Source organism: Lampetra fluviatilis, chromosome 37 (genome assembly GCF_964198595.1).
Source record: "Lampetra fluviatilis chromosome 37, kcLamFluv1.1, whole genome shotgun sequence".
NCBI lineage: Eukaryota > Metazoa > Chordata > Hyperoartia > Petromyzontiformes > Petromyzontidae > Lampetra > Lampetra fluviatilis.
The window spans coordinates 4,414,930-4,442,750 of record NC_136311.1 but is presented as its reverse complement, the minus strand read 5'-3'; the positions used below and the strand labels follow the sequence as shown (position 1 = coordinate 4,442,750).

Genomic DNA, 27,821 nt, shown 5'->3' with positions numbered 1-27,821 from the left:
TTCAGGCCACGCACACAGTGTTATCGATGAATGTGTTGAGTTTGTTTGTGTTACCTATGCTTGTACACCACTGCCAACGCAGCAACAGCAGCGTCAAGCGCGATGCAATTGTTGCCCTGCCTTATTGAACGCATAAAAAAAGAGTCACTGTTCCTTTAAAGGGAAGTCGTCCGACAGATACCTCACTAATCATTCGCGTGTGATTTCTTATCAGTCCCAGACTCATCTGGTTAAGTGTTACCCATCATAAATAATGTTGTTGTCTGAAAACCATAAAACGATCTGTACTCATGCATTTTCAGTGTCCCCTCGCACTCCCGCCCGGCAGTAGCAATTTATTAAACACGTTGGAGGAAGTATGATTCAAGTTTGGCTGTGGTGTTGTTAATTATTTCCAGAAATTCCCCCACTTACCATCGCTGTACTTTGTACTGCCGCTGCTGATCTCCGTTAACCAAACCTTGGAAGGGAGGTTTTCGTCTCGATGCTGGCTGGGATGGGTGATAGTGGTGGTGCTGGTGGTGGTCGAGACGAACTACGGAGTGGGAGACACGGAAAGGAGAAGGCATCTTACCAAGAGAGATCGGGCAGTAAAATCAATGCATGCGCAGGTCAAAGTCTAAACAATTTCAAGTGAGCATTGAGACAACGGTGCGTGGCCATTTCCCGATTACAGCCCTGCAAAGTCAGTGGTGGACATCCCACATTCCTATGGCGGGGACAAGTCTCCCCATAGGACAATCGGTGGTAACTTATCAAAACGTATCCATGAAGTGGTGGTTCTTTTAATGTCTCCCTGGAGGGATGCTGGGCTGAGTCAACAACGAAAAAAGATCCCCCATATAGCCTTTAACAGACTGTTAGGGCAAGTGCTGTTAGCGAGCAGCACCTACGAAGGCCGGCACGGCACACGAGGGGGGTGGGTGGCCAGCACCACACCCGGCCGCCTTTGTCTCCCGAGTTGCAAGTCAACACCCCCCCCTCCCCCTCTTTAACACACAAACCAGCGGCTCTAAGCCGCCTCGTCAATTTTGTGCATTCGCTGGGTGGATTCTTAAATCGCAGGATCGGGAGTGGTGACGGCGGCTCGGGGAGGCCTTGATACAGCGGTGGATCGAGCATGGGCCGATGATGGAGGACGTTAATGGTGAATTGTTTTTATCGGTTGTTCGCCTGGCTCAGGATAAAGAGGAGGGGGGGGGGGGGTTTGGCGACGCTTTTTCTAGCGACAGCGACAACGCAACGGTGGCAGTCGGAGCGTGTGTGTTTGTTCGTCTCGGTACGTTCTCCTTGTTTGTGTTGTCAAGGTGCCTATCTTTAGACCACGCACCTTCAGTAGGCAAACTGCACGCCTGTGTGCGAGTCGGGGGAGCACTACGCATCCGGCGACCCGAGTTCGATTCCCACTGTCACGGCCAACACAGAAGAGTGAAGATTTTCTGAGCCGGTTTAGGGCCTCCCCGACGTCGACTCAGCCTCAAATGAGTGCCTGCTGCGGCCGGGCGTGGTGTTGGCTGGCCACCACCCCCCTCCCCCTCTCGTGTGCCGTGGAGGCCTTCATAGGTGCTCCCTACCAGCACTTGCTCCAACAGTCTGCTAAGGCTATACGGGGGAATAGGGATCTTTGTCTTTGCGTGTGCAACCCTTTGTCATTCCACTGTTTGATTGAGGGTCGCCCCATGCCATGCCGATTGAAGGGGGCTATTTAACCACGCTGCACCAGCGCGGGTTGGTGACGGTGTGGAGCAAAGACGTGGGAACATAGAAGCATTGCACAACAATTGATTCTCACAAGGGCTCACCAGCCTGAAGGCTTAGCTTCTGAGTTCTGACGGCATTGGGCGCATTCCAGGTGGCATGGGTCGTCGCTAAAAGCACAATAAAAACTAATTAATATACACGTGCATACCCAGGCAGTGTGATTTGGCTGAAGATAAACCGAACAAAATATAAATAATAATAATATTTCGATTTAAAGCTTTCGTGACTGCAGGGATTCATATTCTTGGATATTTCGGTAAAGTCGCGTAGAAGGGAAATAATAAAAGAATAAAAAATAAAACATAATAAAATTCTCACGACGTTTCGGCCACAACACGAGCAGCCGTCCTCAGGTGAAGACACAGAGCTGTCGGAAAAACTTTACCGAAAGATCCAAGAATAATAATATTCTTCTTGGTTCTTTCGGTAAAGTCACGTAGAAGGGAAGTAATAAAATTATAAAAATAAAACATAATAAAATAAATAATTATTCCCTTTTTTTTATTACTTTAATAATAAAATAAATATGTATTTTGTTATGCTTTTTTTATTTTATTACTTCCCTTCTACGTGACTTTACCGAAAGAACAAAGAAGATGAATCCCTGCAGTCACGAAAGCTTTAAATCGAAAAATAATAATATTATTGAGCGGTCCTTTGTCAACCCACTACTGGATGAAGCCCCCCAAACGTCACGTCGATAACGGGGGTTGCCGGGCCATACTTCACCACGCTGGTCAGCAGAGACCAATACAAAATAAATTCACCAGGCGTTGACTCAAAACCCTCTCAAAAAGTTTTGAAATCTATTAAATTTATTTTTCTATGAGGCACCAAGACAGTATATAAAGGGTGGTCCATATGTCTTGTTACCCCCCAATTAATTGACCCCTAAAACAATTATTTGCATATTCATTTATGTTATTTTTTAAAAAACCTTACTTTAAAAAAATACGTTTTAGAGGATTAAATGGGGATCATAAGACATCTGGACCATCCCTGTGTACACGAGGTAAATGTTTAATTAAAAGATACACTTTAGGGATTTGGTAAGCGCCAATTGGAAGTACAAAATCACACCCGTGCCCGTCACGACGCGGTTACGTCTGGCTTTGGGGTCATGTGTGGGTTGACTGACCATACTTCACCACGCTGGTTCGTGCAGGTTTTGCCGAATTGGGATGGGCCTTGGACCAGTTTAGCCATCACGTTTAGGAGGGCCCTCACACAGCAATGGACTGACAACATCATACTGCTGCAATCTAATATAATTTATTATCATAACTACTGTACAGTATTGCGTTTTACAGATATGTAAGCATTACGCTCAGCATCAACAGTTGAATAGCCATGGACAAATACAGCTTTGTGTTGTAATCTGTAAAATAAAACTCCTGACGAGAATAGTGTCCTCTATGTGCACGTGCTTCGTAACCTTGTGTTAATCCTGATGAATATAAATGGCCGTCATTCAATCAGCTAATGGCCTCTTATTAAACAGAAACTTCACAACGTAATATTTATTAAGTTACATCGTAGATTTACAAGTATGGTGGTGTGGGGGGGGGGGAGATCAGTGCCACAGTGATTAGCACACTGAACCAGCCAAACTGAATTCGATTCCCGGCCATGGCTACAGCCTCAGTGGTGAGTGACACTGGAACCTGATAATTGACCTGCCACTTCCTCTTCTCCATCCATCCTGTAATTGGCCAACAGGGTGAAGTATGGTCAAACTACCACCATGATTGACACGGCCTCTCCAGGCCCCAGTGAACCATGGAACGTTAGCCCAACTTTGGGTCGACGTTAGGCCATCCTTGGGCCAAGCACATGCCAACCAACGTTGGCATGTTGACTGGGAGTGCATTTTTTATTCATATTTAATACTCTACCTTCGAGGATTGAAAAAGTACTTGTATATGCTTCCATTGGAGTTCTATGTATATGGGTTTGATACACGTAAATAATTTCCTTGAAGCATGTAAAGGTACATTTTATTCGTGTAGTCACGTTTACTGTATTTTCACAATGGTTGAATTACCAACAGTTACGTAATTTTTCTTAAAATGCCAGAGATTCACTCGGATAAAACCCATGAAACAAAAACGAGTGCTGTCTAGTGATGTCGACAATAAGGGCCAAGTGATCGTTTATCAAGCTGCTACAAGCCCTGCATAGTACGTGCAGGGGTAATACAAAAGTGGCTCAGTCAAACACATTCCTGCGGAGGGAGCTGGTAGGAACGTTGGGTTGCTCGGTCAATGGCCAGGGTCAACGGCGGCGTGGTGTATTCCGCAAATATGCCCGACTGTGAGGGCGGGCACAAGCCGGCGTGAGTAGGTTGAACGTTGAGTTTTATAAGGGCACCACGGGGTGACCAGCCCCTCCCCACCCAGCCTCACCCCCCACCCAGCCTCACCCCCCACCCAGCCCCTCCCCACCCTCCCCTCCCCACCCAGCCCCTCCCCACCTTCCCCTCCCCACCCAGCCCCTCCCCACCCAGCCCCACCCCTCCCACCCCCACCCAGCCCCACCCTCCCCACCCAGCCCCTCCCCACCCTCCCCACCCAGCCCCTCCCCACCCTCTCCACCCAGCCCAACCCTCCCCACTCAGCCCCTCCCCACCCTCCCCTCCCCACCCAGCCCCTCCCTCCCCACCCAGCCCCTCCCTGAACGACGGACACAATAATCCCCTGTGGGCTGGTGTAACCAGGAGGTTCCTACCAGTAATAGGAAACGATTGGCACATCGATAAGAGCCAAAGTGTTATAAAACGGTTCACCTTTGTAAAGATGTTAATTTATGTAGCAGTGGTAAATCAACGACTTCATTAAAATGTAGTCAGTAATTGAGAGAAACCTGGCTTATATTTCACCGCCACCGTCATCTATGTACTGTATTAGTAACAACATATTATACAGTCTGTATGGTATCCGAACAAACTGGATTTAGTTTAAAAGTCACGGAGTGTGTATTCGTACTTTACGCGTTGTTAAGCCGTTTAACATTTTATTTACTGTTAAAATATTTACTCCTGTCAAGGTTATACAAGTTTAGTGGCTGAGGAAACGCCAAGATTCAGTCTCCAATTTTGCATGGACTATTTTTCTGTAAATGTGCCATTCGCTTGTTTGTTTATTGCAGTATATATATATTTTTTTTTAAACTGCTGTAACATGTTCCTGCAACTTGTATGTTGACTCAGATTAAAGGGGCCTCTAGGAATCTGAACGGCCATCCCCCTCTACCAGAGGACCATTTCCTCACGATCCTGTTTATAAATGAGACATGTTCCTTCATCGTGTCGTGGGTTGAACTTGTTTGTTGTGAATTTTATGTTATGAATTATTGGGTGATGTTGCTGCTGCTGCTGCTGCTGCGTTGGCAGAAGCACAATTGACAAAAACAAAGGCAACACATTCGTCAATAACGCTGTGACCCGAAAATAAACAAATAAATAATAGCCAACGTTTCGGGCAATGGCCCTTTTTATTGCACACAGCGAGGCCAGAAGAGATAACGTGGTTAATAGAGTGCAGTCATCAACTCATTATCCACTCATCTCTTTGTCCTATGTGCAATGAAGGGCCATCATTACCCGAAACGTCATCTGTTATATATATTTTTTTATTTTAAGGCGACAGACTAATGTGTCCAGTTGTATTGTTTATGCAATTGTTAATTAACTCGATCTGCGTTCAAATTAAATGTAATTGAGGGGAGGGGTGGGGTGTGTTGTGGGGCAGCATTGACATTCAGTCGAGTGAGATAACCAATCAAATATCTCCTCCCATCTCCCCTCATCCCCCCTCCCCTCATACCCCTCCCCTCATCCCCCCTCCCCTCATCCCCCCTCATCCCCCCCCCCTCATCCCCCTCATCCCCCCCCCTCAACCCCCTCATCCCCCCCCCTCATCCCCCTCCCCTCATCCCCCTCCCCTCATCCCCCTCTCCCTCATCCCCCCTCTCCCTCATACCCCTCCCCTCATTCACTCCCCTCCTCCCCCCCTCCCCTCATCCCCCTCCCCTCATCCCCCCCTCATCCCCCCTCATCCCCCCTCCCCTCATCCCCCCTCATCCCCCCCCCGTCATTCCCCCCTCCCCTCATCCCCCCCCCTCCCCTCATTCCCCCCTCCCCTCATATCCCTCATATCCCCCCCCCTCAACCCCCTCCCCTCATTCCCCCTCCCCTCATATCCCCCCCCTCAACCCCCTCCCCTCATTCTCCCCTCTCCCTCAATTCCCCCTCCAACCCCCCCCCCCTACCCCTTCCAGCGGCGGGAGAGAGGGAGAGAAAAAAAAAGGCGCGCGCGCGCGCGCGCCCCACGTCACGCCTCAGCCGACGTGACGTCACGCCCAGACGAGCCAATGGGCGCGCGGCGCGGCGGTGGCGCGTCGCTGGGGTGGTGTTGCGCGTCCGCGGCCTCCGCGCCGTCAAAACCCCGAGTCCGAAGCACGCGGCCGGCACTACCTTCGCCGTCGGGCCGTGGAGCTGTTCGCTGCTTGGCTCTCTCTCTCTCACCCTCACCTCTCTCACGCCGCTGATTGACGCGCACGCCCGGTTCGTTGAGCGACGCGAAGGGGGGGGCCGAATTATTGCAATCTGTTTGGCGTAATTTTTTTTTTATTGTGCGCGTTCGTTCGCGATGCCGGGATTATTTAATCGTCGCGCACGGATACACCCGTTTGTTGGTGCTCGGCGGCCCGGTTTGGCAGAGAGGGTTGTGAGGCGGTCGGATAATTTCGCGTGTTATTTATTAATTTAATTACTTCGCCGTTCGATGCAATTTAAAATCAGTTGCCTACATTTCGCATTGGGCGGTTTTTTTTAATTGCGGAAACTTTTTCACGCGGGGGGTGAGGGGAAAAAAAACAACAACAAAAAACCCTCTTCAACATAATTGTATCGTTTTTTTTAGTTTTGCACATTCTCGTGGATATAATTTCGCGAGCAACAATTTCCAACAGCACCCCCCCCCTCCCCCCCCGTTTCGGCTGATCCAGGCGATGGCTCTGATCATGGACAAGGAGACGCACGGCGAGGAGGAGGAGGAGACACGCGTCATGTGGAAGCCGGACCCCAAGCGCGCGCCCACGCGCATGGACCGATTCCGCGCCGTCGTTGCGGACACCACGGGCACGCGCCTCGGTGCGGGGGGGAGGGGCTGGGAGGGTGGGGGTGGGGGCGGGGTTATGGGGAGAGAGGTGGGGGCTGGGGGGATTTCGGGGTTATGGGGGGGAGGAGCTGGGGAGGGGCGGGGTTGTGGGGAGAGAGGTGGGGGCTGGGGGGGGTGTGGGGAGAGAGGTGGGGGCTGGGGGGGAATTTCGGGGTTATGGGGGCGAGGAGCTGGGGAGGGGCGGGGTTATGGGGAGAGAGGTGGGGGGTGTGGGGGGAGAGGTGGGGGCTGGGGGGGAATTTCGGGGTTATGGGGGGAGGGGCGGGGTTGTGGGGCGAGAGGTGGGGGCTGGGGGGGAAGGGGCGGGGTTGTGGGGGCTGGGGGGGAATTTCGGGGTTATGGGGGGCAGGGGGGAGGGGCGGGGTTGTGGGGGAAGAGGTGGGGGCTGGGGGGGAATTTCGGGGTTATGGGGGGAGGAGCTGGGGAGGAAGGGGCGGGGTTGTGGGGGGAATTTCGGGGTTGTGGGGGGCAGGGGGGAGGGGCTGGGGGGGGGGGGCAATGGAGGGAGCGGTGGGGGCTGGGGGAAACTTCAGGGTCATGGGGGGGGTGCTGAGAAAGGTGAATGTCTGGGGAGGTTAAGGGGGGAGGGGTGGCCGTGCAGGAGACCACGGGCAGTGGGGGGCTGGTGGGGGGTATCGTGCACGGCCTCGGAAGGGTTGGGGGGGGGGGCTCCATGAGAAGGGGTCTTGCACGGGACCACGGGCAAGGGCTGGGGGGGTATTAGAGGGGCTGTGGGGTTCGTGGCTGTGTGGGGGGTGCGGGGAGCTCGGGAGTGGGGGGGGTTTCGGGGGGGTCACCGTGCACCAGACCACGGGGGGGGGGCTGTGGGGGAGGGAAAGGGTGGGGGGGGACAAGAATGGAGATTGGGGGGAAGGCGGCAACTGCATTGGCATGGCGGGTGAGTTAGGCAGGAGAGGTCATTGCACAACATCACGGGCATGCGCGTTGGGGGCAGGGGGGGCGCAGTAGGGGATATTTGGCTGGAAGGGGTCTTTAAGTGTGGGGAAGGGTGTGGGAACAGCAGAGGCGAGAGATGTGCACTTCGTGGGGAGGGGGCAGAAGACGTCCACACACTGAAGGAATCCGGTGAGCCATTAACCCAATTTTCACGGATGTGATTTAACGAATCTTGTTGATTACCAAGGATGATGGCACCACAGTGTGGGAGGGTGGAGGCTCAGGGAAGGGTGGGGGGGGGATGGCCCGCGGGGGGCAAAAAGGAAGCTGTTGCCTGCAGTGGGTGGTTGAATAATGTGCTGTAACCCGTCCACGAGATCTCTGGCACGAGTGGAGGTGAGGAGGCGGGTGCGGAGGGGTCAAGGAGTGGTCACACTTGCCAGGCAGTTGTGTGGGGGGAGCAGCCATGCGTGAGGCCTGCGGCGGTGGGGGGGAGGGCACTAGCCACACAAATAGAAAACTGCACATGGTACATTACATGAAAGTTATATAGCATACCAACAGCATGCACGCAAATTTATTAATTTTAAGACCACACCGACTGCATTAATTGCACGCGTTTGTGCACGTGCATATGCAGTAGGCATGCACAGAGTACGCATAGACAGCATGCACACAGTACACACAGACAGCATGCACACAGTATACACAGACAGCATGCACACAGTACACACAGACAGCATGCACACAGTACACATAGACAGCATGCACACAGTACACATAGACAGCATGCACACAGTACACACAGACAGCATGCACACAGTACACATAGACAGCATGCACACAGTACACACAGACAGCATGCACACAGTACACAAATACAGCATGCGGTCCTCATGAGTCACGATTGGGAATCTCAGCATTTGTTAAAACCACTTTACATCTCCATTGGCTTCCACTTTGGGTAAAAGCTTCCTCAAGTCACCACCAACTCGTCTTGTGATGCAACAATCCATCTCGCTGCTGAACAGGAGATGATTTTATTGCTCCGTTTCCACGGTGGACGTCCTCTCGGATGTTTCAATCCTTTGCCTGCTAGTCCATTGTTAGTCTCGACCACCAGCCATCATCCCTTGTTACCATGACTATTCTGCCTAAGTCCAGTTGCTTTTCTTGACAGTATCATGCCTATGATATGCATATGTTCTCAGGCAAATGCGTTATCATTAGACAGTCGGACAAACGTATTGGCAGGTGTTTGTGAAATGTGAAGATTTTGTTCTCAAGCAATTCGTGGGTGGTAATGAGGCTGGATAATTACAGCCGGTGAAAGATGTTTTTTCTGTTTTAACCCAACATACATTATTAGATCAAGGTGCTGGCAGATGATGATGCACTTTTCTTCCCGTGCAGCAATTAACAATTTTGCTTTTGAGGCATTGTGTTGCTTCAGTCGGAGTCTATTTCAATGAAATGTTCACGCTTTACCATAGGGCTCTGTCACACACTCTATTCATCTAAGCATGTACCGCTGCGTATAATTGTCGTGGGTTGTGCCGTACAGCTCTGATGTGTTTTCAATTTGTATCGTGCGGTGTCTGGCATGATGTCCAACGAATTGATTTTCCTGCAGAGGCTCCCAGGACGTTGAGATAAACGTCGGACATCGTGCCGAACGGCACCCGAAAACACGTCGGAGAGCTGTATACCGCACTGTGTTACGCTGTGCAGTATGCGGTGCAGTATTAATACCGTGGCCATAGAAACAAAAAAATTGGCGACATTTCAGAGAATGGTCCTTTTGTCACGGTGCATAAAATAGAATGAGACACAGTTGAATTGAGAGCTATGCATCAGTCACCACTTTTATTATTACTGATTATTTCACAATGACAAAACGTCGACTTGGCACTGACCTAAATAGGCCTTGGCTTCAGTGACCCGTGCTGAAGGGTATAACGCCTCTCCCCTTGCTCTTGTCTTGCAGCCAACTACGCTGAGCTGCACCAGTGGTCGGTGGAGAATTACGCCGAATTCTGGGAGGTTTTCTGGAAGTTCAGCGGCGTGGTGCATTCCGTGCCATACGACGAGGTGAGTGCTGCGCTGCGTGGTGGCCTTGCATCCAAGGCATCGTTCAACGCGTGCTGCTTGACGCTGTCTGACCCGGGTTGGAAGCGATAATTGTGTTGGGCTTCATGCTCCTGTCTGATCTGCAAACGGGACGTGGAGTGGGCCCAAGATGGCTCGCGACGGCGATTAGACATGAACACAATGTCACGGCCAAATTGTGCTGTGTAGAAACCTGGCAAAATTGATCAAAGTATTTGTCAAAATTTGGCATGAAAAAAAAGCTGAAAGGTTTCACCTTGTTGGCCAAGGACATGACCTCATTGCTTGTGACGTAATTTCACCGTGCAGCTTTGAACTTAACATGAACAACACTTATTTAGAATAACGGCGGGGTGGTTAAGAAGTATTCCAAGGGCACATGCATGTTTGGAAGCGTTACAGGAGCCATGCATCTGTGCGGTTTTTCCTTCCATATTTTCCACAATTTTAACCTGATTGTGCTATCGGCATCACATCACATGACGAAGTATCCACTCAGGACTCTCATATTAGCATTGAAACGGCCCGTGGAAGCAGATATTACAGAGCTACTTCTTCTAGTGACCTCAGATCCTCACATAGTATGAATCATGTCCACCGTGCCAGAGCTTGAATTTAGCAAATTTAAGTGCTTAACCAAATTAAACGTTTTGGGTTATTTTTTGTTCAGTCATTGCTGACCGGGCTGAGACCATCAACTCATTACACTTGAGAAACCTGCTTTAAAGCGACTCAGTTTATCTGAGTTTTTATGGGGTTTTATCTAAATATATGGATCTCTGTAATTCATATTCTCAGGTTTTTTCGGTAAAGTCACGTAGGTAAAAACATTAAAATTAATGAAAGTAAAATAAAACAAAACAAAATAAAATTCACGACGTTTCGGAGGCAACACAAGTCTCCGTCATCAGGTGGGACCGTCACAGCCGAATTAGCTGCATCAAGTGAAGCAATGATTCAAGATGTAATCCCTTATAAGCAAGTTGAAGGGAGGCAACATAAGGGATTACATCTTGAATCATTGCTTCACTTGATGCAGCTAATTCGGCTGTGACGGTCCCACCTGATGACGGAGACTTGTGTTGCCTCCGAAACGTCGTGAATTTTATTTTGTTTTGTTTTATTTTACTTTCATTAATTTTAATGTTTTTACCTACGTGACTTTACCGAAAAAACCTGAGAATATGAATCATTGCAGTCACGAAAGCTTCAAATCTAGGATCTCTGTAAGTCTATGGATCTGTATGTAAGTCATTGGTGACTGGGTTAAGACCATCAACTCCCTGCACTTGAGAACTCAGTTCAATTGTAATGCAATTCGTGTAAGTCTTTGGGTCTCTACGTTAATATATTGGTCTGTGGGTCTCCGTCAGTAATTGATGACTGGGTTAAGAGCATCAATGCTTTACTAAACCAAACTATTTTTTTTTTTTACCAGGTAAGGCCCACTGAACTATCACAGCTCTTTTTCAGAAGCGACCTGGCCACAAATGATAGCCCAACGAGAAGTGGCTTATCACGTGGAAATGTATAGCAGCCAAATACTCTAAATGCATGTTTCTAAAATGTGGAGGAGAAAAAGTGGAAGACCCGGAGAAAAATGCATGCGACCACAGGGAGAACATGCAAACTCCAAATATACAGGCGTCAGGCGTCGGGATCGAACCCACGACCTCGTGTAAACCAGGCGAGGTAGTCCACGTCTCGCCACCGTGGTGCCCACTTGAGAACCTGGTTGAACCACAACTCGATTTATGAAAGTTAATCGCTCGACATCAATCATTAGTGAGCGGTCTGAGATCATTAACTCACTAAACTTGACTTTAAAGGTGACTTGGATCCGAACCCAGCCTCTCAGCAATGCTGGCTCTCGTACGTGCCTGAACATCGAAATGTTTGTGCGTGACGTGGCAACAAAGGGTGCGGTGCTTAAGTTAAATCTGACGTGTGCGTTTTAGCGTAAGACTGGGTGGTGCACTCTTTGAAATCCGGTTCTGTGAGCCTCGGGGCCAGATATTTTTGGTTTGTTTGCTATCAATTTAGGCAGTGTGACGTTAGAGACCCCAGTGAAAATGCCAAAGTGCCTGTCAATCAAACGTGGTGTTTTAGTTTTTTTTCTTGGACTCAGCCTTCCACTGTCATCACCGTCATCCCCACTGTCATCAGCTGTAATTTCGTGAAGGCTGCCAAAGAAGTTCAACATGCATACATACAAACGTTAATAATGATTATGATTATTCCACAAACATCATTTTATAATGTTTTAGTGGCGCTGCATTAGTTACAGCGCTTTTTTCCAATCCACTGCTTGATGAAGGCTTCCCTCACGCATGCCGTGTTGGCCGCGGGAATTGTTTGACCATACTTCGCCACGCTGGGCAGTCCGGATGGTGAAGGGGAGGTTCCCAGGACTGACGAACTTATGTTAGCCACGGTTGAGTACGTGGATTTGAGGATGCCTGGGAATATCAGATGTTATAGGCTTGGGCTGCAAGTTGGCTCGGAGATTGGCAGCGTTAAGCGTCCACCTCTTGCACTTGTGGTGGGTATCCTCTGGGTACTCTGATTTAAGATGATTATATCACAGGTTCTTTTGAGAGATTGTGGTAAATTGAGTAGCCCTTGATACAGCAATGGACTGATAATGGCTGATGATGATGTATGTTGAATTTCTTTTGCACGTTACGTATCCAATCGTGCTAATCGGAGGTGCGGGAGACTAGTTTCCTGCCACATTCCAAACACTCATCATTGGAATTGGCACAGGCATCCCAATGCGGAAGAACCTTCCTGAAAAAGAGTCTTAAAACCCGCAGTCAGTCGTGGAATAATTTACATTTCTGTGATTATTATGACAGTGGTCATGGTTGTGTTGAAAGATATTCTCAACGCGTGTTGATCCTGCTTTTGTTTATAACCTGATCTGTCTTCGTGTCTGTTTGAAGAATGTGCTTTTTATATTTAAAAAAAAACACTGTGATATGTAGGAATGCCTTGTCAGTGCACTCTACACGATGACAGTAACCGACCTGGCTTGGGAAATATTTATAAGCTGAATCTTCCTGACACATACTCCACAAACGAAACCACGCTATGTTGCTCAGAATTATGGCTGACGGTCATTAGTTTTAAGTGGCTGTATCCTTGTGAGGTCGTCAGGTGGCTCAGGATGTCTGAGTTCAAATCCAGCTGTCAGCTGCCCGAACATTGATGAAAGGGAGTTTCGCAAGGGTAGGAACAAGTTTATGATCTCAGCCCATTCGCCAAGAACTCCACAAAAAAATCCCATTCGGTACTCCCACAGTGAACAGCGCACCACTTGCATCAAATAATGGCTCCACCTGCATCTGCCTCGCCTGTGCCATGAAACTCATTTGCATCACCTGCACCACGTGATCTACCTGCCTCACCCGCACCGTGTATGGCCCACCCGCGTCTCCCCCGCAGGTGGTGGACACGAGCAAGACGATCGCCGAAGTGCCCGAGTGGTTCCACGGGAGCCGCCTCAACTTTGCCGAGAACCTCCTGCATCGCGGGGACGCGGAGAAGGTTGCGCTCTACGCCGCAGGTCTGCACACGGGGGGGGTCGCACATCGGCAACGTCGGGTTCGCGTCGAGAGCTCTTTGCCGTGTTTCGCAGAAACGATAAATACGCGCGTCTGTAACGCACCGCGGAGATTTGCCTCCATTCGGAGAGGGCGCAAAAACCACAGGCGAGCGGGCGAGGTGGCCGGAACCTGCGCAAACTATTTCCCAAGCTCTGTGGTCCTATATTGGGTTGTTTGGCCCACTCCATGACTACTGCTACTACTATTCCCATGACCGATTCGATCGTCGGGGTGCCGTTCAGGATGACTGAACTGTCGGTATCCTCCAACATGTGCGGTCTCGGGACTACTGCAGCAGTAGCTCGGGTAGTGGTAATCTAGTCCACTGCTCCCTCTCATTATTTTTTTCCTTCGATCGCTCCATGCACGAGTGTTTACACACCCAGCCATCTCAAATGAAACATCGACTTTTAGTCCTGGACCATGCAAACTTTCCTGTCAAGCGGACAGTCTTAAAAATGCTGCGGCCTCGATACCATATACATTTTACTATACAGCGTTCTGCACACCACCCGGTGCCCTAATTGGCGGGCATTGATTGCAATTAGCCTCCAATTGCCCGCGAGGCGTTAAATCGTGGCGCAGAGGAAAACAAATCCCATTGAGCTGCCAAAGCTTCAGCTCATGAAGCTGCAGCAATTTCCAAGAAATGGCCCTTTAGGAAATGCTGCGCAATCGAATCAAAGAGTGACCCTCCTGTTGCAAGAGAAGGTGGTCATCACCTGTTTTACTGCCCTGAGCCAGCGATGGGAATTCCTTGTTCCTATGATGGACTTCCCTACCACCACCACATCCAGGATTTTAGCTCGTAGGCTGAGGGTTGCGAGCCGCTCGCTCTACCAGGGCTGCAATATTTACCAGCCCTTTCTGATTTACGCCGTCGGCTGCCAAATATTGAAGCCCTCTCCATCCCCATACCGAATTTGAAAAACGAATCGTACGCTTTAATGAGTACTGGCCACCAGGTATCGCAGCGGTGAATCTGTGGCGTTTCGGATAAAACCTATAGCAGAACAGTGGCCCTATCGTGTGCTTTGTCGCGCACGGAGCGCGCTGTTTAGTGGCGGTGGCGGCAACGGCAGCTCGATGTGTACGTGACATAGCTGCCCAAGAATAATGATAAATCATTCATTAAAATATTCCTGTCTTGACCCACCGACACCACCACCACCTTTATGTTTGTCCCGAGAGGAGATGGTGGTGGGTGATGGCGGGTGGTGGGGGGCGTGCAGTAAGGGTGGTTGGGAGGGATAGGTGGGGGGGGGCCTCTACCGCCATCTGCTTGGGAGAGCACTTGCTGCCAACGGGAGCGCAAATGGCGCAGCTTGGGCTGGCATTAAAATGGAAAAATCGCAGTTTTGTTTCCGAATAAAATAACACAAGCTGCGCTACGTGGCCCGAATTTTTGAAAGTTTGGAGGAGAGAATGCGCAAAGTTGAGCTCTGACTCGCGCGTTTTCTCGCCCCGAGTTTGCGGCGCAGTTCTAACTTCCGTTTTCAATGCGGTGACCCCTCGTGCCTTTTAAAGTTTTAATTATTATAGGATCAGTGTAAGAGCTTTACAAATAATCTCCGGTATTAAGACGGTATATATTTAGCAATCACGTCAACTTTTTAATCTCTTCTTTTCACATGTCACGTGGCAAGCGACAGCGCCGTCAGTCTTGAGATGTTTTGGGAGGCTGGCTCACTGCTACAAAGGGGGGCGCTTGACACGGGGTCACATCCCTGGCAAGGATTAATTATTTAGATTATTTTTGTCCAACCTTTCGGCTCCGGTATCTCTCGTTTTTTTTAATCCCTCCCCCACCCCACAATATTATCCCAGATCTGCTATTGTTGCCATGTCACAAGACAAAGAATCAATAGTGAACTCTCACAGAGAAGTGCAACTCTTCATGTTAGTCCACGATCCGTGTACTTTTTTTAAAGTTGTTTTTTTATAATATAGCGTCAACGTCGATCGCGCAAATTGAATCTCGCATTCACCGAGGAACCACAGACGAGCTGCAAGGCAGGAGCCAAGCAGTGAGCCGGCGATACCAATAACCGCCCAAGCTCTGTGGGTCTCTACATATCAGGATGTTTTTCCGGAAAAAATTAATGAGGGAACTGGAGCACCGGGAGAAAAGTCACGCTCGCCAAGGGGGCAACACTTTATCCCATACAGAAGGGACAGACGTAGTCCGCACTTTGCTGTTCCGCCTTCTCCTGGCAAGCCAGGTTATGGCATTTCCTCGACGGCAACGGGAAGTTAGTTTGACCAACGTTTGGCGCGGTCCACCCACCCTCGCCTCCACAGTGTACTGGATTACAGGCCACGTGCCTAGCCGCCACTGCCTGGCTGCGATAGCCAAGCATAGTCGGATATTACAGAGCTACTTCTGAGCTCCCTTGCGAGTGACCTTCAGCCCACACAGCAGTGGGCAGCTCGTCACCGCCCGCCCTGCTGCTGAGACAAACGTTCCAGATGGTCAAAGCACAATTTTTTTTATTCTTAGAGCTGAAATATAGTTAAATTATGTAGCGGCTTTTTTCGTGATTTTAATCACAGCTTGACAATAATACATATGTCTTGATGATATACATATGTCTGTTACAATGAAGTCAGTTGGCTCTCCTACCCCCATGTATATATGGATTTTTAATGGGGGGGGCTAAAGTTTTTTGTTTTCCCACCACCTCCAGTCTGCCAAGTTAAGGGGGTAAGGCAATAGCCGCCCTAATTCCCCTGCGGCTTGCGATTACTTGATATAGAACTACTCAAGAGCCCTAATACATTCACTTAGAGTGGAATTGTGAAACGGAACGCTGCAAGGTTGTACACGGCGTTTGTGCGCGCGCGCGTATGTAACTAATCTTCATCTCGTTGCCTTTCGCAAGGCTCGGTCCCAGCAAAGCGAGGCGTAGGCCGAGCCTGGGAAGCTTGGGATTTCTGCCCGAGACAGAGTTCTGTGTGTGTCTATGCATGTATGTAGAACTTCTTTCGCACCGTATGTAGCCAACCGTGTTAATTGGAGGTCCGGGTGAAGAACTACAAAATACCGTCCCGTGGCGTTGGATAGTCCATTTTGGCCATTGGCACTGTTTGCATTTGCTGCTTGTTTGCAGAGAGCTCACGCGCTCAGACAGTGCCGGTGCCACGCAGGGTGCTTTGTGAAGGGTCATTATTGACTTTTGTACATTGTGAACAAGTGTGACACCAGTGCACTTGTGAACATCTTCTTAGCGAGCTCTTGATAACGAGTGGGTGCTCTGTACCCTGCGTGTGTGGGTATGTGGCGTGCAGCCTTATGGGGAGAGGAAGTGCAGTGGTTAGCACACTGCTCAATGAACCCGGTGACCCAATAACAGTGCACGTGCGTGCACGTGTGTGTGTGGGGGGGAGCGGTGGTGCAGCAGTTAACGCGCTCTGCTATGAACCCGGCCAACCCGAGTTCAATTCCCGCTCACGGCCACCAACACCGGTGACGATTATTTGAAGCGGTCCTGAGCCTCCTCAGTGTCGACTCAGCCTCAAATGAGTACCTGGTCACCTTTGAGGAGACAAAGGCGGCCGGGCGTTGTGCTGGCCACCCACCCCATTGTGTGCTGTGGCGGCCTTCGTAGGTGCTACTCGCTAGCATAAAACTTTGAACTAAAAGTTATTTTAATTTTACCAGGTAAGGGCCACTGAACTATATAGTTATTCTTCATAAGTGAACAACTACAAACGATAGCTCAACAAAGTGGCTTACCATGCGAAAATTTATCGTAGCCAAATAATCTAAACGCACGTTTCTAAATGTGGAGGAAAAACTAGAGGACCCGGAGAAAAATCCACGCGACCACAGGGAGAGATCACGCAAACTCCAAATATACAGCAGGCGTCGGGGTCGGGATCAAACCCACGGCCTCCTGTACACCAGGCGAGGTATCATCACGCCACCCTGGCACCCAAACAGAACTTGCCCCAAAAGTGTGTGAAGGCTATACGGGTTGTCTTTGTCTTTGTGCGTTGCAGTGGAGGGGGGCGAGGAGGTGAGCAAGGTGACGTTCGGCGAGCTGCGGCGCGACGTGGCGCTCTACGCCGCCGCCATGCGCAAACTCGGCATCGGCAAGGGCGACCGCGTGGCCGGTACGACACCTCCTCGTCTACCTCGTCACCGGCACGCACTCGCCAAGTCGTCTTCGTCACCCACACAGTCGTACAATTCCCACAGCAGCAGCATCGGCGTCATCATCATCATGATCCGTCAATCGTCGTCACAATTATGGACATGATGCTATCTTCATCGCCGTCTTCATCGTTCATTAATCGTCATTATTGTGATTAGGGATGCACTCATTTCGTCAGTCATCTGTCGTCATAATCGTTATCTGTCACATATATTTCGATTTAAAGCTTTGCGTGACTGCAGGGATTCATCTTCTTGGTTCTTTCGGTAAAGTCACGTAGAAGGGAAATAATAAAATAATAAATATAAAACATAATAAAATAATTCTCACGACGTTTCGGCCACAACGCAAGCAGCCGTCCTCAGGTGAAGAACAGGTCTGTCGTTGTGGCCGAAACGTCGTGAGAATTATTTAATTATGTTTTATTTTTATTATTTCCCTGTCACATATCGTTAATAGGGATATGATTATTTCGTCATCGTCTGTCAATCTTCATAATAATTAAGGATGTAAAGATTTCCTCATCATCAACAGCCATGGATATCAGTCCACTAGTGGAGGGAGGCCTCCCTGAGCTGTCGCGGTCCTGTCACGTCACAATCCATCGACACTGCTGCACGCAAGCTGATCTCTTTGCTTCATCTCCGTCGTGGTCATCCTCTTTAAGTGCAGTACTCTCCTTTGGCTGCCATTCCGTGACCGGTCTCGCTCATCACCCTTCTGAGACCATGTCGCTTTCTTTAACCGTCAAATGTGATGTCTCTGTAATCATTGTTTCTTCCTGATCAACGAATCCCCCTTGCTATTTCTTGGCACGAGCTGCCAGCGTGCATCTGCCCATGCTTCTCTGTCAACGTGTTTCGTCACCATCCAACAAAATAACTCTTGATCGTGAGCATAATCATCACCCTACATGAATTCGTGCACATGATTAAAATCTCACGAAAAATGTTTGTTGTTATCGGGAAACGCAATGAACAACGCCATGCATGTTATCATCATCATTATCATCGCTACAACACAATTGTGCGAAACCTAACAAGGAAGGCACCCTACTCTTCGCAATGTTACCGAACTCATAAGAGTTGACGATAGCAAGTGTTCAGACCTGATTAGAATGTGGCAGTGCAGTCGGCCTGGGAGGTCCCAGCGGCTTGCACCAACGCTCACGCATATCTTCCCATCCCACCCGACACGCCACCACGAGTGTCGTGCGTGATCGCGCCGTGGCCAGAGCGTGGGCAGCGCGATGCCACCCATGTGCTCTGGGTAATGCTTGCCCCCCCTGCCCCCTTCACCCAAACCCCCAGTGCTATCCATTGCCTGCTGGCTTGTAACGTCACATTCCGCCGGGATTCCTTTTTCCACTTGGCAGGATGAAGAGGGTTTCATCTTTTAGGGGTGGGATATTATCACCGTTTGTAACTATTCCTGTCGTGACTCTAGGTGACCTCTTGAGTGATGATAATGTTCATACATATTATATTTTGTAAAAAAAAAATTATTTTTATTTTATCCCACGTGTGCAATCAGTGTCGTGAGATGAGATGGAAAAATCTTGTTTTGGAACTCTTGCAGAGCAGAGCAGCCCCCTCCGTGTTAGATAATAACCCGCTGAAGCAACAAATCATTGAGCTACCTCTGAGATCCCTTCAATTGACCTTCGCAGTTGTGGGCAGTACTTTACCACCACTGCCAGCCCTGCTACAGAGGGTCATTCTCGTCGTATGGCAATCAAAGCGATATTTTTAATTCTCAGAAATATACACTTTGTCAAAACAATGTGCAGAACCAAAATTTTATGTTTTGGGTTTTTTTGTGTGCATTCATTGGTGACCGAACTGAGAGAGAGAGACCGTCATCTCACTGTGCTTGATAAGCCCGGTTTAACCACAGACGGTGGCTCAAACCTGGATCCAAACCCTGGATCTCAGCGGTGCCAGATCGGGGCTTTGACCTCTTGGCTGGTCATTACAGTCACTGAATTTGAGTTGGCCAGGTGACTCAAAGGTCAGAGCACTTAGCTAGCACCACGATGATCCTGGGTATCAGTCACCTGTGATTGATGGCCTCAGCATGTTCACCAAACAAATCATTGCATTAAATTGAGATCTTTCCCTAATTTTGTCCAAAATTTCTGCCGTGGTCATTTAATCAAATTGGCCCGTTTTCAATAGGCCGAGTCCCGAATAGGAACACAACTTTACACCAAAGTTTCATTCACACCGAATCATTCCTAAGAGAGTTATCACCCCCTGCCGCAACCCTCAACCCGTCACAGACAAGGCGGACCGCACTAATGCGTGAACGCGTTCAACCGTAACATTTTGATTTAAAGCTTTCGTGACTGCAGGGATTCATATTCTTGGTTCTTTCGGTAAAGTCACGTAGAAGGGAAATAATAAAATAATATAATAAAAATTCTCACGACGTTTCGACCGCAATACAAGCAAACATCATCAGGTGTGAAATCCACAGCAAGAACATTTTCTATTATTTCCCTTCTACGTGACTTTACCGAAAGAACCAAGAATATGCGTTCAACCGTAGTTGGGGAAATCGTTGCGAGCTCCTATTCCCACGCCAGGGTTGTTGACGTATGCTTGCCCCCCATTTCCCCCGTTGCAACGTTTGCGTGACCGCAGGATACCTCCCTAACTGCGTGGTAGCCGTGGAGGCGATGCTGGCCGCTTCGAGCATCGGCGCCATCTGGAGCGCCACGTCCCCAGACTTTGGCACCAACGTGAGCCTTGTCCCTGAGCGTTGCGCGCGCCCAGCCTGGCACAATCGCCGCGGTGACGTCACCGCCGCTTGGTGTTGTTGGTCAAGTGGGGGGGGGGGGGGGGGGTAGGTGTGGCGCAGTGGTTAGAGCACTACGCTTTGAATCCAGTTATCCTGAGTTTGATTCCTGTTCATGGCCAACATCGGTGACGAATATCTGAATTGGTTCTGCTTCCCCTTCCGAGGTCAACTCAGCCTCATGTGGTGTGTAAACGTCAGTATTGAGAGAGACAAAGGCGGCCGGGCGGCCTCCATAGGTGCTCGCTAACAGAACGTGCCCCAACAGTCTGTTAAAGGCTATACAGGGGAATCTCCGTATTTGTTGGTGAAGTATGTTCAAACAGTCCCCTATGTCCGACACAGTATGAGGAGGAAGCCTTCATCCAGTCGCGAGGGTTATCTGACCATACTTCACCACGCTGGTCAGAGTGAGTTGGTGATGGTGTGGGGGTGGAGAGGGAGCGGAAGAATTTAGATTTTTCTGCACTGCCCCCTGCTGCCCACAACCGCTATTTTCCACGCCTGTCTGAAATTCGTTTTGTGGTTGCACATCCACGCACTCTCTAAGTTCAAACCCGCTTCGCTTCCGAGGTCTGATGGGAGCAGATACTGCCCGGGTGATTTGGTCAAGATGTACCGATGCTTTGCAAAGCGGGTGACTCGATTACCGTGGCTCTCGTATCGTATCGTGCGTAGCTACGCCAGCGTGTCGCCATCGCGACAAACAAGGACGTATTGGAATTCCATGGCTTCAAATTGTCTATGGTTACCCTCCCACCTGAACAACAATGTGAGGCTGAACTGCCGATTGTATAAGACACATGTCCTCGTGTGTTTATACAATATAAGCACCCTTAATCTAATTGACGTTTCTGTAATAAATTTAAATCTGAACGTTTATTTGTTTTTAAGTCATTTGCCCCAGCCACCTTCGGTTGCAGGATGATATTTATTTAATAGTTACTTATACTTGCACACCGCAAAGCTGTGGTTCGATTTGGGGTTTTTGTTTCCTCTTTATTTTTTCTTTCTTGCGTCATTGTCGTCCTCGGTTTTTAAATCTCATTGCCCCTTGTCATTTTGGCAACACACCAGGCCTGTTCTTCTTGGTTCTTTCGGTAAAGTCACGTAGAAGGGAAGTAATAAAATAATAAAAATAAAACATAATAAAATAATTCTCACGACGTTTCGGCCACAACGCAAGCAGCCGTCCTCAGGTGAAAACCAACCAAACAAACCAGGTCTGTCGCCTCGACAGACCTGGTTTTCACCTGAGGACGGCGGCTTGCGTTGTGGCCGAAACGTCGTGAGAATTATTTTATTATGTTTTATTTTTATTATTTTATTACTTCCCTTCTACGTGACTTTACCGAAAGCACCAAGAAGATGAATCCCTGCAGTCACGAAAGCTTTAAATCGAAATTTACACCAGGCCTGGCTTTGCACAAGAGACTCCTCGCCATCTCATCAATTGACGACTTCTCGCCTGGTTAAACAAAATTACGCGGTAAAGCCGTCCCCCCCCTCCGCCTCCCGCCCCGTCTTTGGCCGAGTGACCGCCATGCGGACGCGACGTTCGGTTGTTTTCCTGCCGCAGGGAGTCCTGGACCGGTTCTCGCAGATCCAGCCCAAGGTCATCTTCTCGGTCGAGGCCGTGGTCTACAACGGCAAGACGCACGACCACATGAGCAAGCTGCTCTCCGTGGTGCGAGGTGCGTGACCGTCGCTGTTGCTATTATCGTCATCATCATCTTGATAAAAACTACATTTTAATCGTCTTCCTCGCCCCCCCCCCTCCCCAAAACATTTTCCGTGATTATTTCACTCGTTGATTCCTCCGCCCATGTTGAGGACCCGGTCTACCAGACTCAGGAGTTTCATCCCCATCACACTTTTTCTCTCTGTTTCTTCCCTCGCACTGCTTGACTCTGGAATCCCCTCCACCCATCGTCTCTTTTCTCCAAGTTCTTATGACAACGTTGCTCAATTCCAAGAAACTTCTTAACTCCTGTTATCTCTCACACCTTCAGTCGTGCTGTTTGTTACTGGCTGATTCGCATTTTCGAGCCTCTGCTCAGCAACCGTGAATAAAAATAAAAATAAACATTCCGTGCCTTGGCAAAGACTTGGAAGGTGTACGTAATTATTATTTGATTATAAGTTTAATGACGGGATGTCAATTAATGCATCCTTACATCCCCTACTACGTCACACAGCCGGTTGATTAGACCAATCTCAGGTGACGCCGTGTCTATTAAACGACCGCCAACATCGCAAATAGAGATATAAATGGCCCCAAGTGAAAATGAAAACGCCGAATCAATCGTCGTCAATCGCGCTAATCGCCGCAGCTCTTCTAGGATCACTGTCAGGCATGATTTGCCACAATCCCCTGTGTGCCTTGGGTGTTCCTCTGCAGGCTTGCCAGACCTGGAGAGAGTCATCGTGGTCCCGTACGTGGGAATCAGGGACAACATCGACCTCTCCACCATCCCTAACAGGTGCGTGCGCGTGTGTGTACTGGCGTGTGCGAGTCATTTCAATCCGCTGACTCGGAACACCTGGGTCAGTCCCGTGACCTCCTGTCAGTAGCGAGCCTTCGACACTTCACGGGGCCTCAAGGTGCACCGGCACAAGCGCCGTGGTGACGCCACCGGCACTTAGTGGTGAATAGTGGCTGTTGTTGTGAGCGATTGCGCCTGCGTCCGTGCGCATGTGCTTGCGTGCGTGCCGGTCCTCACAAGAAAGGGGGACAAAGGGGATTTGACTTTTCGATCGGGGTCCCAAGCTCAGGGTGGGCCCCCCAAAAACGACAAGAAACCAATTTGTTTACTTATTAACTCTGACGACGTACTTTCGGGTGGCTGCACCACGTATTGTTCGGCACGATGTCCAACATTTCGCTCCACGTCCTGCGAGCTCCTTCCTGACCAAAGGAACTCCCAGCGGCGTGGAGCGGAACGTCGGACATCGTGCCGAACAACACGCGGGGAAACACAAAAGCACATGGAAGAACTGCAACCGCAACAGAACCGTGACAAAACTACGCAGTCGAAAGATATTTACTTTTATTTGATTTATTTTCTGCACAGTTGGGAGCCCCCAGCTAACATCAGGCACCGGCCACCCGAATTTGTAGAGACAGGCGTACGTGCGTGCGTGCACGTACGCTGCCTCGCTCGTTAGCGCAAAGGGTAAAGCGCTGCGTCGCGTCGCTCCGCCGATCGATGACGTCGCCTAATGGCGCCGTTGGGCGGTGTCTGAGACGCACGGCGCTCTGGAGAGCTCCGCTCCGCGTTAATGGACAGGGGGTGGGGGGGTGGGTGGGGAGTGGGGGGGGCGCGCTTCTTCGTATTGATCCACGCCAGCGGTTTGCAGCTCCGACATCCGTAGTCAATACGGCAGCGTCGCGCGGCCGCGGGCTCCTGCAGGAGGCTGCCCCGTTGCGCGCACGGAATGTTCAGCCGTGTAACGACACAGCCCCCCCCCGACCCCATCCTCCTCCGCTTCACCAACCCCCCAGCACCCCCGCCCCCACCCCAGCAGCTGAATTGTTGCCATGCAGGGGCTCATAATTCTATTCAAGACTTAATTATTTTTTTTATTCCTTACAATCGCGGTGGGTTCTGCAGAGCTAGATTTATGTATCTATGCCGCTGTGACTTCAGGCCAGAAAATATGCCCCGATATTCAAAAACAAAGACTGATGCGCCCGTATAGCCTTTACTAGACTCTTGGGACAAGTGCTGTTAGCGAGCACATGATGGGGTGGGAGGCCAGCACCACAACAGACCACCTTTGTCTCCCCAGTGGTGATGCTTAATCACTGGGTGAGGTATTGATGTGTGTAATCCCAATTGTAGCACTGTAGTTTGCTTGTAATCTTTCAGCTTTGAGATGTTTTGGCCAATGCCAGTTACATGGTATGGGAGGAAATATCCGAGAATCCGGAAAAAGCTCATGCAGAACCGGGAGAGAGAGAATATACAAACTCCACACAGCTACTCACTCACACTCCTGAGAACTGGGGGAGAACATTCAAACTCCACACAGCTACTCACTCACACTCTGCAGAACTGGGGGAGAACATTCAAACTCCACACAGCTACTCGCTCACACTCTGCAGAACTGGGGGAGAACATTCAAACTCCACACAGCTACTCACTCACACTCTGCAGAACTGGGGGAGAACATTCAAACTCCACACAGCTACTCACTCACACTCTGCAGAACTGGGGGAGAACATTCAAACTCCACACAGCTACTCACTCACACTCTGCAGAACTGGGGGAGAACATACAAACTCCACACAGCTACTCACTCACACTCTGCAGAACTGGGGGAGAACATTCAAACTCCACACAGCTACTCACTCACACTCTGCAGAACTGGGGGAGAACATTCAAACTCCACACAGCTACTCGCTCACACTCTGCAGAACTGGGGGAGAACATTCAAACTCCACACAGCTACTCACTCACACTCTGCAGAACTGGGGGAGAACATTCAAACTCCACACAGCTACTCACTCACACTCTGCAGAACTGGGGGAGAACATACAAACTCCACACAGCTACTCACTCACACTCTGCAGAACTGGGGGAGAACATTCAAACTCCACACAGCTACTCACTCACACTCTGCAGAACTGGGGGAGAACATTCAAACTCCACACAGCTACTCACTCACACTCTGCAGAACTGGGGGAGAACATACAAAACCCAAAACAGCTACTCACTCACACTCTGCAGAACTGGGGGAGAACATACCGACTCCACACAGCTACTCACTCACACTCTGCAGAACTGGGGAAGAACATACAAAGACCACGCAGAAAGAGCGCGTGTGTCCCCACTGCGCCGTCGCCGCTGCCTTGCCACCGAACGAGCGGTGCCGCCCCTGCGCCCCGGTGTGTGTGCAGCATGTTCCTGGAGGAGTTCCTGGGCTTGGGTCGCCTCGCCGGGGGCCCAGAGCCGCAGCTGGAGTTCGAGCAGCTCCCGTTCAACCACCCGCTCGTCATCATGTACTCGTCGGGCACCACGGGGGCGCCCAAGTGCATGGTGCACTCCGCAGGGGTAAGCGACGCACCCTTCCGCGCTCGCTCGCTCGCTCAGTCGTGTGCTCGCCCCTCGCTCGCTCTCTCAAATAGCTCGCTCACGGTCCCGTCACTCGTTTTTATGAAATTCTCACCGGCTTCGCCCGCTTTGTTCGCTCGTTCACGTTGGAACTCACCGGGCCACTTGCTCGCAAACGCGCTCGCCCACTCGGTCACTCTCTCAATCAACACTCGCTCACCCGCTTGCTTTCGTCGCTTTCTCTCTCGCCCAACACTCGCTCGCCATCGCACTTGCTTTCTCGCTGGCTCGCTCACTCGCTCGGTCTCGCATCGCTTTTTCGCTCGCACACTCGATCGCCACGCTCGCCCCGTGCAAGCGCAGGGCCGGATGGGCAACGAGTCCGGCCTCTGGATCGCCGCAGATGGTTAGCGAGCACCGTTCGGCCACACAGCTGTTGAGCCAAGCAGGTGTCACCGGCAGCAGCCTGGCGCGTGAGCTGACGAACGCACCATTGAGCATCTCTCTGGCCCCGTAAGCCAGACACAATGCCGATTAGCGCATTCGCAATTCAATTAACCGCCCCTTGCCAATCCGCTGCTGGATCAAGGTTTTCCCATTCCATGTCGGTCACTGAGGTTGTTTGGTTGGTGAAGGAGTGTTGAGTGCCCAGGACCTAGTAATAGTAGTAGGTTTTTTACCCTTTAAACTGGTACAAAAACTGACACCTTTATACAAGGCATCATGTTTGCAATAACCACAACACAAGCAGTCAAAATGCAAACAAAAATAAACAACTCTGATGGTGATAATGATATGCACTGTCCTTGAAGTTGATTGGTCCACACCCGAGACAGCTTTTCTTAGAGCCTAGTCTCCATTGGTGTTGGACCAGATGACGCCACAAGGCGTACAACTCAAAGACAGCGCACTATCAGAGTATTGTTTGCATGTTGACTGCTTGCGTTGTTGTTATTGCAAACATGATGCCTTCCTTGTATAAAGGTGTCAGTTTTTGTACCAGTTGAAAGGGTAAAAACCTATTACTATATTTTGCCACTGGTAAAGGAGGTCTCATAGTGCCCAGGCCCTGTTTCAGACATTGCTCACACGCCGCTATCAGCCACAGGGCCAGGAATCGAACACAGTTCGTGGTTCATCTTCTTGGTTCTTTCGGTAAAGTCACGTAGAAGGAAAATAATAAAATAATAAAAATAAAACATATTAAAATAATTCTCACGACGTTTTGGCCACAACGCAAGCAGCCGTCCTCAGGTGAAGACCAGGTCTGTCGAGAAGGCAGAGTCTGACAGACCTGGTTTTCACCTGAAGACGGCTGCTTGCGTTGTGGCCGAAACGTCGTGAGAATTATTTTATTATGTTTTATTTTATTATTTTCCTTCTACGTGACTTTACCGAAAGAACCAAGAAGATGAATCCCTGCAGTCACGAAAAGAAGCTTTAAATCGAAACACAGTTCGTGGTGTTTATATTGTCGGCGCCGATCATCAGAGGGGGCAGCACACAGCTGTGCGGCCTCAGGTGCCGCCGGATGACGGCCTGGCGCCCGCGCACTAACGAGCGCGTTATGGCCTGGCGCTAACGAGCTTGCCGTCACGCAGGGAACGCTCATCAAACACCTGCAGGAGCACATGCTGGCCGGGGACATGTCCAGTGATGACACCATCATCTACTACACCACGGTGAGCTCCCCACCTCCCCCATTCTCCCCCACCACGCACCTCGCCCACACACACACACCAGTGTGGCAATCTGGAGGGCCATCTGTCGATGTGTCCAATTGATGGTGGGGCTCCACTTAGGAGGGGCTGTGGGGACGGGAGGAGGGTGGGGCGCGCGTGCGAATGTCGATGGGGTGTCTTTGTGTGACGTGTCGGTCTGGAGTGCCGTGTGTGTGCGTGCGTGCGTGCAAATGCGTTTGTGTTCATAATGAAGGTTTTTGGGTTAGATTGCGTAATAAAAAGTGTATTGTAACCCTCCACCACCTGACACAGCCAGTAAGGTTTGTCATTTTTGTTGCCCGATGTGAGTGCATGCGTGTACGCGTTAGTTTGTACCATATGTGTGAGATAGCGTATCCAATTGCCAACTTTGGTGTCAGCTGGAACATTAATAATTTGCACGTAAAATGCTTGTACGCCACGTGACAGTTTAATTGTTTGGCTGTTTTGGGCGATAGAGGGTCTTCACGACAAATATTTATCCAGATCATTATATTACGCGGCATAATCCAAAAATTTATTAGGAATTCCA

General features: G+C 50.0%; 1 protein-coding gene across 1 annotated transcript in view; it reads left to right on the top strand.

The window, feature by feature from the left end:
- Nucleotides 1-6,145: 6,145 nt before the first annotated feature.
- AACS (acetoacetyl-CoA synthetase) overlaps nt 6,146-27,821 on the top strand; it is a 34,271-nt gene continuing 12,595 nt past the window's right edge. The window contains exons 1-10 of the mRNA XM_078873662.1: nt 6,146-6,325; nt 6,769-6,913; nt 9,826-9,929; nt 13,395-13,515; nt 17,558-17,671; nt 20,358-20,455; nt 22,091-22,205; nt 22,913-22,994; nt 25,415-25,568; nt 27,170-27,250. Of these exons, the coding sequence (XP_078729788.1) occupies nt 6,772-6,913; nt 9,826-9,929; nt 13,395-13,515; nt 17,558-17,671; nt 20,358-20,455; nt 22,091-22,205; nt 22,913-22,994; nt 25,415-25,568; nt 27,170-27,250 (1,011 nt within the window). The 5' untranslated portion in view covers nt 6,146-6,325; nt 6,769-6,771. The remainder of the gene's footprint in view (nt 6,326-6,768; nt 6,914-9,825; nt 9,930-13,394; nt 13,516-17,557; nt 17,672-20,357; nt 20,456-22,090; nt 22,206-22,912; nt 22,995-25,414; nt 25,569-27,169; nt 27,251-27,821) is intronic.